This window comes from Pimephales promelas, chromosome 9, assembly GCF_988280905.1.
Source record: "Pimephales promelas chromosome 9, fPimPro1.hap1.1, whole genome shotgun sequence".
Classification (NCBI taxonomy): Eukaryota; Metazoa; Chordata; class Actinopteri; order Cypriniformes; family Leuciscidae; genus Pimephales; species Pimephales promelas.
The window spans coordinates 2,526,578-2,538,596 of NC_142777.1; the positions used below are offsets into that span (position 1 = coordinate 2,526,578).

The 12,019-nt window shown below is 36.4% G+C and overlaps 1 protein-coding gene across 2 annotated transcripts; it reads right to left on the reverse strand.

The window, feature by feature from the left end:
- Positions 1-1,112: 1,112 nt before the first annotated feature.
- Positions 1,113-11,275, reverse strand: pofut4 (protein O-fucosyltransferase 4). 2 transcript variants are annotated; one of them, XM_039694132.2, is made up of 4 exons: positions 11,169-11,275; positions 9,037-9,709; positions 5,670-6,292; positions 1,113-3,702 (listed from the first exon to the last, which is right to left on the reverse strand). In XM_039694132.2, exons 2-4 carry the CDS (start codon positions 9,700-9,702, stop codon positions 3,555-3,557), a joined length of 1,437 nt encoding a protein of 478 aa, XP_039550066.2. In that variant the 5' UTR covers positions 9,703-9,709; positions 11,169-11,275; the 3' UTR covers positions 1,113-3,554. The 2 variants fall into 2 exon arrangements, with proteins under 2 accessions (XP_039550066.2, XP_088990803.1); XM_089134677.1 differs by lacking the exon at positions 1,113-3,702 and adding an exon at positions 5,281-5,510.
- Between the last annotated feature and the right edge of the window lie 744 nt (positions 11,276-12,019).

Below are 12,019 nucleotides of genomic sequence, written 5' to 3' on the forward strand. Positions count from 1 at the left end.
CTGTACAGCGGTGGCATTTCATGACAGATCTTCAAGGTGAACGGACGTTTTAAAACGGTCCGCCGTATGACGTTGGCGGGTGGGCATGTTGTATGTGTGGATACCGCATGCACAGGGGTCACGTGATGTGGGAGTGTCGTGGGAGGAGTCTGCGTGTGGCTCCGCGCACACATTCAAACAGCCACTATCGTTTTCTCCCGCTGACCTGAACGGACGTGTTTCGTTGGGCTCCCCGGAATTACATTTACACAAGTTTGAATCGGAGGACTGTTGGAATATCTCTAAAGTTTTGGATAAAGCGTTGCTGTTGGATCTTTAAAACAAGATAATTTTTGTAAACGTAAGTCTGTAATGAAAAACTGTCTTGTTTGACTTTTTCTGTAAAATGACCGGTCTTTGACTTTTTTCACATATGAATGCATTTTTAAAACCGTTTTAAAGGTTTTAACATTTACATATGTATGAAACAGTGTATTTTTTTTTAATGAAACACTAAAAGATATTATAACAAATGTATTTTAGAAAACTTTTTTAATAGAACACTAAAAGATATTATAATATTTGATATTTGAAACTTGTAATATTTGTTATAGTTTTAAACACGGTTTTGTAAAACGTAAGTCTTTTAAAAAATGGTTTAGAAAAACAGTTTTCTTTAATGAAAAACCCATTTGTTTGACTTTTTTCTGTAAAATGTCCGATCTTTGACTTTTTAATGCATTTTTAAACTGTTTTAAAGTTTTTTAACATAAAATATATATGAAGCCGTGTATTTTTAATGAAACACTAAAAGATATTACTAATATAACAAATGTATTTTAGAAAACTTTTTTAATAGAACACTAAAAGATATTACAACGTTATTGTATTTGAAACTTGTAATATTTGTTATAGTTTTAAATATTGTTTTGTAAAACGTAAGTCATTCAAATATGGTTTAGAAAAACAGTTTTCTTTAATGAAAAACCCACTTGTTTGACTTTTTTCTGTAAAATGTCCGATCTTTGACTTTTTAATGCATTTTTAAACTGTTTTAAAGGTTTTTTACATAAAATATATATGAAGCTGTGTATTTACACTAAAAGTATTACTAATAACAAATTTATTTTAGAAAACTTTTTTAATAGAACACTAAAAGATATTACAACGTTATTGTATTTGAAACTTGTAATATTTGTTATTGTTTTAAATATTGTTTGTACAACTTCAAGTCTGTGTAAAAGATTTTTCTTTTAATAAAAATCACTAAACCTATTTGTTTTATGTCGTCCTTAAAGATTGAAAATGTATTGTTTTTCCACCATTTTGTAAATTTTTTGGTATTAATGGTTGTAGAATTGGGAGGAGCTACAAGGACGCTCCTCCTCTAATCCTGCGTGAAGAGGCGTGGGAACTTTCTATTTCCACGCCCCTCTTCATCACGTGTTGTGGGAGGGATCTAAGAGGCGGAGTTTGAGTCTGGTCACAGTACAGAGGTTCGAGATGTCATTCTTGGGTTGTTTCAGGAGTGTTCAGACGTGTTTCGTTGGGCTCCCCGGAATTACATTTACACAAGTTTGAATCGGAGGACTTTTGGAATATCTCTAAAGTTTTGGATATATCTTTTGGATAAAGCGTTGCTGTTGGATACCTTTTGGATTAAAGCGTGCTGTTGGACATATCTTTGGAGGTGATTAATCTTTAAACAGGATAATTTTGTTCTTCTTTCACCAAGAAAACAGAAGGTAAGTCAGTTTTTATGCTTTTAAGTTTTGATATGCTTAAATAATTGTTTGATGTAATTTAAATACACGCTGTTTTAATACGCATTTTGATAACGTTAATTATTGAATTATATTTTTAAATTTATTAATTATTTTATGTCTAAACGTTTGAAAGTGTTTGAACACTAAAGATACGTGTATTTTAATACTTTTAAACGGCGTGTAATTGTGTAAAAGTACATCATCAAATGTGGTTCGTGGGATAATTTTCCACGGTCACATGACCTCTCCAGAAGTGGGGTGGTGCTGGTGAGGGGTTCCGTATCGTGGGAAAATTTTCCCACAATCACGTGACCAGTCCAGAAGTGGTGGTGGTGGTGGTGAGGGGTGGAAAGAGGAGGGAGACCGTGGGAATTTTCCCATGGTGTACGTACAGTTCATAAATGGGAGGGGTGGGAGGGGTAAAAGGGGGCGGGGCTTATTTTTATGAGGGGCAATAAACCTGTCAGTTTGATGGGTTGTGCCTCATATCCTCTCTCTGATGTTGATCTTAATGCCTTAATTATAAAAATGAGGAAAACTCCAACCTTTAAGGACACAAATTTTCTTTGTGAATGAATAATGTATCATAAATAAATAAATAAATAAATGTTTTTCCTTAAAATACAGGGTGCATAAGTCATTGCCCCCCTATGTTAAATTCCCATAGAGTCAGGCAGATTTTTATTTTTAAAAGCCAGTTATTTCATGGATCCAGGATAATATGCATCCTGATAAAGTTCCCTTGGCCTTTGGAATTAAAATATCCCCACATCATCACACACCTTCCACCACACCTAGAGATTGGCATGGTTTTACTTCAGTTAGCCTAATAGCTGGTTTGATTTGCATTGAAATTTAACATAGGGGTGTCCTGACTTAAGCACCCTGTATTTTAAGGAAAAACATTTATTTATTTATGATACATTATTCATTCACAAAGAAAATTTGTGTCCTTAAAGGTTGGAGTTTTCCTCATTTTTCTAATTAAGGCATTAAGATCAAAATCCAAAAGATGATTTTTTTATTCCTCTTTTTAGGCAACTTTAGCATGGGGGTCAAAACTTATTCACATCACTGTATAACTCCCATGAAAAAGTCGACCCTCTCTCCACTCCACATAATGGTCCTAAAAACAATCTTTTCCTTTGGATTTATGAAGTGAAATGTGTAGAGATGCACCGATATTAACACTGATAATTCTTTATATTTGAAAGCCGATAACCGATATATATGCAGATAAATCTAAATCCAAATATTTCTATCATTTTTGAGAGCCTGATTAGGAAAAACAAGTCTCCTCATTAAATGCTACGACCCAAACACACAATATTATGAGAACTAATTGATGATTATCATAATATTGTATGTAGCCGATATGACGGACTTTCCTTTTTTTTGAAGTGATTCCAATCATATTTCAAGCAATTTAAAACCATCATGATGAACACTGCGAATCTGAAATCTGAGAAATCTATCGGCTTTAATTAAATATATATATCGGCCAAATATTCTTATCGAGCCGGTCACCTAACATTAAATATAAACATATATCGGCCGATACCGATATGTGACGTCATGCATCCCTAAAAATGTGACCTGATGATGACATTCAAGTAAGTGTTGATCATAACTGTGACTGACATCAGCCGAAGCCCTCAGAGCAACATCTTGAGCTTAATCCATAATACTGATGGGAAATATCGGCATTGAAGGAGATTATTGATTGTGATCGTGTCCGTTTAGTTAGAGATATTACAATATGTGCACAAACGTCCAGAGAGGCTCATCCGTGGGTGGATTAGCATGAGGTCAGGGTCGTCTGGCTCTCCTCACGGCGATGCTCTGGATGTGCCGCCACAGCAGCGACGGGTCCGACTCGTTGTGCCGGAGGAGCGACTCCAAACCCTCGGCCTGATCCAGACTCTGCCAGTAGTCCTGCGGCCACATCTGGAGCCAGCTGAGGACACACACAAACACGAAGCAACATGAAACAGAAGTGGCAACACATCTTTGCCATGTTTTGTTAGGGTGTGTTCAAACTTGTAGTAGTTCAGTTTTCTTGGTTCATTTGATCAGAACCAAAAAAAGAAGATAAATACATTTAGTCCTGGTTTTCTTCGCAACCACTGTCATTTTTAACACAGAACAATGACTTTTACAATTTTTTTTTTTGTAGCCCTCAAACCGTATTCAGTTTATAGCCCTTAATCCTGTAATTGTGGACAAATGTGGGTACAGGTCTTGGGTGTGATCCTAATTTTTATTTATTATAAATATTATATCACTGTCTTCGATAAAGTTTTGTCTATCCATTTATGGTGTTTCTTTTTATTTTGGGGGTATTTTTGAATTTATTTACTTCAAAAAGTACCGTATTTTCTATGTAAATTATGCTTATTTTTATATTATTATTTTTTTTAACTACATTAAAATATCATTCCAATAAGGTCTTAGATCTAAAACCTAAAGATCACCCGGTGTCTTATTTTGGCTTATTTTAGAATGCTCTAAATTACAGTTTTTCCCATTCATTTCTATGGGTGCCCATTTTTGACCCAAATACAAGATTGAGGAGTTTTGTTTTTTTTCACCCACTTAACATTGTAGAATTGAGTAAAAAAAAAAAAAAAAAAAAAATTGTGTGTGTTCAGGAGGCAAACTGAGGAAAAGTAGGCAAGTCTTGTACTCAGATCAAGGGAAGTATTTTTAAAAATAAATCAAAACTAATTTGCCCACATTTGTCCAGAATACGGTTTTAGGGTTAATACGAAACTATGCGTGTTCATACGACAGTGTTTTGACCAGCTGAGAACTCAAGAAGAGTTTATAAAATGTGTAAAGGAGTAAAACATTCACACACAAATGAAGATTTGCTGCGCCGAGACTTGTTTCTGACGCCTGAACCAAACTCTGATGTCTCTTATATCTCTTATATCTCAATACTTGCAGGGATTTTATCAATAACAATAATTTGCTGCGTTATTGTGTATGTACCATGGCAGATTTAGGGCTCCTGAAGTTTCTGATATCCTTCATGTTCTGTGATGTGTTCATCTTTTCCAACCAGTTTACATTGATTTTACCTGCATCCTCTGTCTCAAATTCTTACATTTAATCAATTAATTATATTATAATGATAAGACACTATAGTGCTGTTACCAATCAAATCACATCAGTTTTAAGAAGACTCATGTTGGCACTGCAGGGATAGTGTTTCAAACATGAAACAATGAATATTGAAAGATACTTTAAATGTGAAATGTAAGTCACTGTTAATGAGCGAATCATTCATTCAGTAATGAAACACCGCTGTGTGTTTCTCAAACGCAAAACTGTCCTGTGGTTTTGTCTGGAACTGTTTTTATTGGTGTAACGGTGCAAAAACAGGCAATATTGTGTCTAAAATGTTAATATTAGTTCATATGCACTTGTTTATTGAACTTTTGAATGCGATATTTGGAGAAAAAAAGTCACTCTTAATGTGATTTTGATTGCCTTTTATATTTGTATCACTTAATATAGAGTAGATAGAGGTATTTTTGCCATTTATCTTGAACATTGATTGCATTATCAAAATTTGATGCTAAGATTTTTAGTTTTGATATAAACGATATAAATACTGTTAGTTTTCTCACAAAAAAAACGCTCGTTTCGTGTCTTAGGCCATCAATGTGTACTTACATTTACGAGTCATTAAATCATGTTTAATTTGGACTTCTCTGCATGCTTTTTGGTGGACCCCCTAAGCCTCCAGTGTCGGTTTGACTGAAAAATATCAAAATTGAAAATACTGTGGAAACAAAGACACCTACATCTTGGATGCCCTTGAGGTAAGCTAAAACATATCAAAAACTAATTTCAAAGTGAACTATCCCTTTAAGAGTGAAATGCACAGAATCGGTGCTGAACGAAAGCGGTGTTCACCTGTCATTTGGGTCGACGCTCTCCACCGGGCCGAGTCCAGGACTGGGCAGCGGGCAGCCCATGTGTGCGCTGTTGGCCATCTTGGGTTGGGGCGGCGGGTTCAGGTCCGGGTTCTTCCGGTGCGCTTTCACCGCTGCCAGACGCTCGTTCTCACGGTCACACACGAAGCACTCGAAGCCGTTCAGGTAGTTGGGTTTGCTCATGTCATTGACGCCCCACTCTCTGCTCTCCAGCCCCTCCAGCAGACGCAGGTTAGTGATGCGACTGGGCGTTTTGTACTCCAGATAACGCGAGTACTCCTTGTCGTCTTGATCCAGAGCCTTTATGAACTCCGCTAGCTCTCGAGGAGAAGGGAAGTCGTCGACGAGGATGGCGGAGCGGTTGTTCGGCAGCCAGTCGGACACCGAGGACGAGCCCCTGTACACGGGCACACAGCCCTGGTGCATGGGCCGCCACAGCTTCTCCGTCATGTAGTCCGGGCACAGGCCGTTCTCCAGCGCCAGGTGGAACTTATAGCGGCCCACGAAGCTCATGAAGCGCCCGTCCTCGCCGGTGGCCGTGCTCGTGTCCTCCAGATGCTCAGGCAGGGGTCTCGTGTTGAGGCACTTCCCATACGAGTCAATCTGAGGAGGCGAGACAAGTTACTATGAGACAAAGCATACTTCATTTGAAAGTGTGTGTGAACTAAGGCACTCAACACATGCACTATAGAAAGTCTCATACGTGTACAGTGTGAAGCGGTGGTTTACTGGGATTTGTGACCTTGGACCACAAAACCAGTCACATTATTAAAAAATTTCAGCAAAAAATTTCACAGCTTCATCGTAATGTTACGAAACTTGGTGACTTTTATGGCATTGGGTATGTGAACACACCAAAAAAAATTGAGCTCATGATCTGAGCAGGCTAAGTGGTCGTAAAGAAATAGTCACACTTGTGCTCTTCGGTCAAAAATGACCGACCATAGGAAATGAATGGGAAATTGACAAAAACACAAAAACTTTGAGAATTTTTGTGTGTACAATCTACAAATCGGCCACGATGCAGAAAAAAAGTGCTCAGCATTGAAGGGATGACACTCTAAAATATCAAGAGTGCAAAACAGACAAACCCACCCCTACACACACACTTTTATACACAAAAAACACCAATAAAGTGTGATTAAAGAAATCTGTTTTGAACATTTAAAAATCACAGCTTCTTCAGAAAATTACGAAACCTGGTGACTTTTATGGCATTGGGTATGTGAACACACAAAAAAAATTGAGGTCATGATTCGAGCAATTTAAGTGGTCGTAAAAAAATGAGTCACACTTTTGCTCTTCTGTCAAAAATGACGACCCATAGGAAATGAATGGGAAATTGACACACAAAAAAAATTCTCTGAATTTTTGTATGTACAATCTACAAATCGGCCACAATTCTAAAAAAAAGTACACCGCAAGAAAGGGGTGACACTCTACAACATCTAGAGTGCAAAACAGACACACCCACCAACACACACACACACATACATACAAACACACTTTTATACACATACACACCAATAAATTTTGATTACAAAAAGTATGTTTTGAATTTTTTTAAATCACAGCTTTTATCACGATGTTACGAAACTTGGTGACTTTTATGGCATTATCTATGTGAACACACAAAAAAATTGAGGTCTTGATCTGAGCTTGCTAAGTGGTCTTAAAAAAATAGTCACACTTGTGGTCTTTGGTCAAAAATGACCCCCTGTAGAAAATGAATGGGAAATTGTAAAAAAATGGAAAAAAAAAAATTTGTGAATATTTAATTGTCATTTTTTTTATAAGAAATATTTTTTGAGATTGTTTCAACTATATATACACAAATCCACCAACAACAACAAAAAAATGTGTTCATAAACAGCTGGGGAATTCACATGCCTCCCAATAGAGAGCTGTACATGCCATCTAGTGGTTACACCATGATTCTACGCTTTTTCTCTATACTGTAACCAGATGGTGCTAATTTTCTTCAAAAAATATTTTTTTTCTGAAGGCCTAGACTCTATATTAAACTAAAATACTGCATTAATATTTTTTGGAAAAAAATAATATATATATATATATATATATATATACTGTATATATATATATATATATATATATATATATATACTGTATATATATATATATATATATATATATATATACTGTATATATATATATATATATATATATATATATACTGTATATATATATATATATATATATATACTGTATATATATATATATATATATACATACTGTATATATATATATATATATATATATATATATACATACTGTATATATATATATATATATATATATATATATATATATAGAAAATAATATATATTTTTCCATGGCAAAAATAAACCATAAATATTGCATAAATATTAATAAATTCATTTAAATTGTCTCAAAATACTAAATTAAAAAGAATAAATATTATAGAACTAAAATAAATTGCATTGGTTTTACTGGGATGGAGAAAGTTTCATTTTTAGGTGTCCGGTCCGGGAAGATAACAAGTGTGACTCCGAAACGAAGAGCACCTGAGGGTTAAAGAAAAAAAATATAATTTTAATTAATTGATTAATTAGGGTTTGGTAAATTAAACACAGCAACAAAAGTGTAACACGAACGCAGAGGGGCAGTATAATACTGATGTGATGAGGTCACAAGTGTGTCTTTATGGAGAATTTCACAATGGCTTGAACCCTCTGGGGTCTAAGGCGTGTTTGGGGTCCTCGAGATGTTCAGACATGCCCTGACATTTGTACTTTTTTCAGGTGCTCATAAACATATTAATGAAATTACACTATTTAACGCAAACAGGGCTACCATAATATGTGAGCAACATGTATATACATGTTTGTATTTTTGAGAGAATATTGTTTATGCGTGGTTATTGTAAAAACTAAAAATGAAAGCAGTAAGTCCCCCTGTGGAGAAAATCCAGTGTTTAATGTTGTTTATGTGTGTATGTGGTGTTTTTAATCCGCTTTAACACACACCATGTGTAAGTTGATAAGTGGAAAGCATTGCTGAGTATTTCCTCCTTAAAACTGCAGTGAACCAAAAAAACACGCTTTGAAATCGCTGGTGTTTCTGACGTCACAAACCACCTTGTAACCAATCAGATCAACGTGTGATCGTAAACCAGTGGATCTCTGAGTGAGTGAGTGGAGGCGGGGCTCATTTGCATATTCCGCACATACTAAATGAGGCAAGGGTTTCGAGTTACATTCAAGATATTTTAAGACATGAATTTTTTTCCAAGGAAAAAACATTTAAATATATCTTTTTTGGGATGACAGATGAGTTTTACAGGATTGATTACAGGGAGTCCTCACCTCTATATGCTTCATGAGCTCTTGAACGTAGCGGTCCCGGTCCGAAGGCACGTCACAGTGGGACTGCATGTAGAGCACAGGGGCGAGACCGGCCCGTCTCCAGCGGTTCTTCTCCGACAGCGGGACGGCCGTCGGCGCCAGAAGATAATCCAGCGAGGGCAACCACTGCAGCGTCAGCGGATAGTCCGACTCCCGCCTGAACGTGGCCGTGTAGTTAAACAGCCGGATCCCAACACTGTGAGACAGGAGGTAGTTGTTCATGGGAGACTCTTCGTGGAAAAGCGCCCAGGTTTGATGGGGCATTCGTGGCAGCGGAGCCTCGTACGCACGGAAGTCTGTGCCGTAGAAAATAACGGACGCCGTGCGGCGATACAACTGAACTTTCCGGTTGCTCGTGACTAGGCAGGACGAGCGGGAACAGTCCACACGCTCCATGTCTCCTGGGAAGTGCGGGAAGAGGTTGGCGCTCCACCACAGGAGGATGGGCAGCTCTTTATTGGGCCGAAGGTCAGTGTTTCCAGGGCCGCGGTAGGAGCTGACTGAGGCGAACTCCATGTCAGTGAGGGCACTCTGGGGCTGGAAAACACCGCCGTCCCCTGCGTCCGCCGGCCCCTGCGCCCCGCACAACAGCGGGAACGCCGCGATACACCACAGGCGGAGCGCCATCGCCAACCTGAGGAGGGAAAGGACACTTCACCCTTAAACTGCTGCTGTACATCTACACCAGACTGTGATTGGGAATATTATTAAAGGAGTAGTTCACCTCAAAATACAAATTTCCTGATAATTTACTCTACCCAATGTCATGCAAGATGTTCATAACTTTCTTTTTTCTTTTTAGACAAAAAAATTTCAGGATTTTTCTCCACACAAAGGACTTCAACTGTAACCAAGGTCCCAATCAATGCAGTTTCAAAGGAGTTTGAAGAAGGAACAGGGTCTTATCTAGCGAAACCAGCAGCCATTTTCTAAATATAATAAACATTTCTACACTTTTTAACCACAGTTGTTCATCGGGCATTACGTCATCACGTTGGAGAGGTCATGCTGGACACAGGTGGAAGTACCACCCCATTGATTTAAACATACAGGATACGTGCACAAAAGTACCATTTTAAACAATAAACTGACACAAAGACATAAATATGTAATTCAACATACAATTCAATTTGGAACTTCAGACAACGTCCAGCTCTTCAAATCTCTTTGAAACTGCATTGATTAGGACTTCAACAATTTGGCAACAGTTGAAGTCCATTGTGTGGAGAAAAATCCTGAAATGCTTTCCTCAAAAAACATAATTTCTTTTCTATCCCTAAAGCTGCTGTCTGTTTATACTGTTAGTCAAACAACACAAGACTCACTGCAAAAAAAAAAAAAAAAAAAAAAGAAAGAAAAAGAAAAAAAAAGAAGAAATTGCTGAAACTGAATAACTTCTGCAACTTTATTGAGGATTCATCTATATTTAATATAGATTGTGTTAGATCTGGCTGCAAAACCTAACAAACCTTTTTCTTATTTTATTACAGATTGATTACTTGTGTTTAAAATGTACATTTTATATTATATTTATCTATTTTTTTAAGTCGCTATTAGACGAGGACAAGTTTTTTAAATTCTCCGTTTGTGACCTGATAAGGTCTTGTTTCTTGTAATTTGTTCATTTAAACGATATTAGCCTGGTAGTCTTTGCCTTTGCCTCGAAATAAAGAATTGAGAAATCACTGGTGTCTATCGTTAACATTTTTTGTGTCGTAACACCCTAATTTACCAGCATACAACAGTCAAAAACAACGAAAGCTATTTATTATTATTATTATTTATTTTTTTAGCAGGTCAAGTGAAAAAATTGGGCAAGTAAAAAAGTAAAACTGGGAATCCCATCCGGGTAAGTTGGGTACATATTAAACAGAAAAAGATTTCCAAAATCTACTAAGGTGGCGAAGTTAGTCCACATCTTTGAGTATCATCGTACCAAAATTCAGTAAGCAGCCTGCATACAAAATAATTGTGGGCATCATATGCAACTATTATTTCAAAAAATGTATTTTGGTTTACTAGCACAGCCTAAGAATCTAAGTTACTAACACATTTCCCACAAAGACAGGCGCTGGTTTTCCTTGATTTCTTACTTTAGTTCAGGATAAACGCATGGTGTGTTGTTGCTTTCCCACTGTTTCTCCTCCTGTAGGATCAGGATCAGAATGGATCAGGATTGATGCTTGTGGCGTGAATGCTCTTCCTGCTTTGAGGAATGACTGAGGAAAAATCTGAGCATTACCGCCACCTACAGTTCTGGATGAGATGTAGAAGAACCTTTACAGTCTATGAGAAGAACTGCATAAACCATAAACTATCTGACTTTTAATATTTTCTCATTTTAACTTGTGTAATCAAACAATTGAATAAAATTATACATTCAATAATCAATTACATTTTTCTGAACACTCTTTATTATTGAATTTACAGTAGAGGAACACAGAGCCATCACAAATCTTATCTTTTTCTTTTCTTTTTTTTTAAACTAATTGTAATATACATTATCTTTTTCAACAGCAGAGAGGTCTCAATTTACGGTTGTTCTTTATCGAGATTATTGAGGAATTAAAGATTAAAGTCATTTGGAAAAGAACTGTCTTATTTTGGTACAACTGACATGAATTTTCTTTTAAAAAATGTATTATATTATCTCCACTAAACCAGTATCGTGTTCTATAAACGAGACCATGTATCAGTTATTGTAAAATACAAACAAACAAACAAACAAACAAAACAAAACATCAAAATAAATTAAAATAATGAGCCTTTAGACTAAAAAAATATTTGAGTGTAACTGAAAAATAAATGCAAGATTGTTTCTGACTGGTATGTACAGAAACAACATAATGGAGAAAAAACCTTCCTTTAATTACAGGATTTTGACCACAGTTTCTGAAATTTGCTGAGCATTCTCTCTATTTCCCCTCCACCACACACACACACA

Bases quoted from the DNA above. Each gene is read 5' to 3' on its own strand.
- pofut4 (XM_039694132.2), bottom strand. From the start codon at position 9,702: ATGGCGCTCCGCCTGTGGTGTATCGCGGCGTTCCCGCTGTTGTGCGGG. The intron at 6,293-9,036 runs GTGAGGACTCCC...TCGCCTCCTCAG, and splicing joins AGCTCATGAAGCATATAGAG to ATTGACTCGTATGGGAAGTG. The intron at 3,703-5,669 runs GTGAACACCGCT...GTGTGTCCTCAG, and splicing joins AGCGTCGACCCAAATGACAG to CTGGCTCCAGATGTGGCCGC.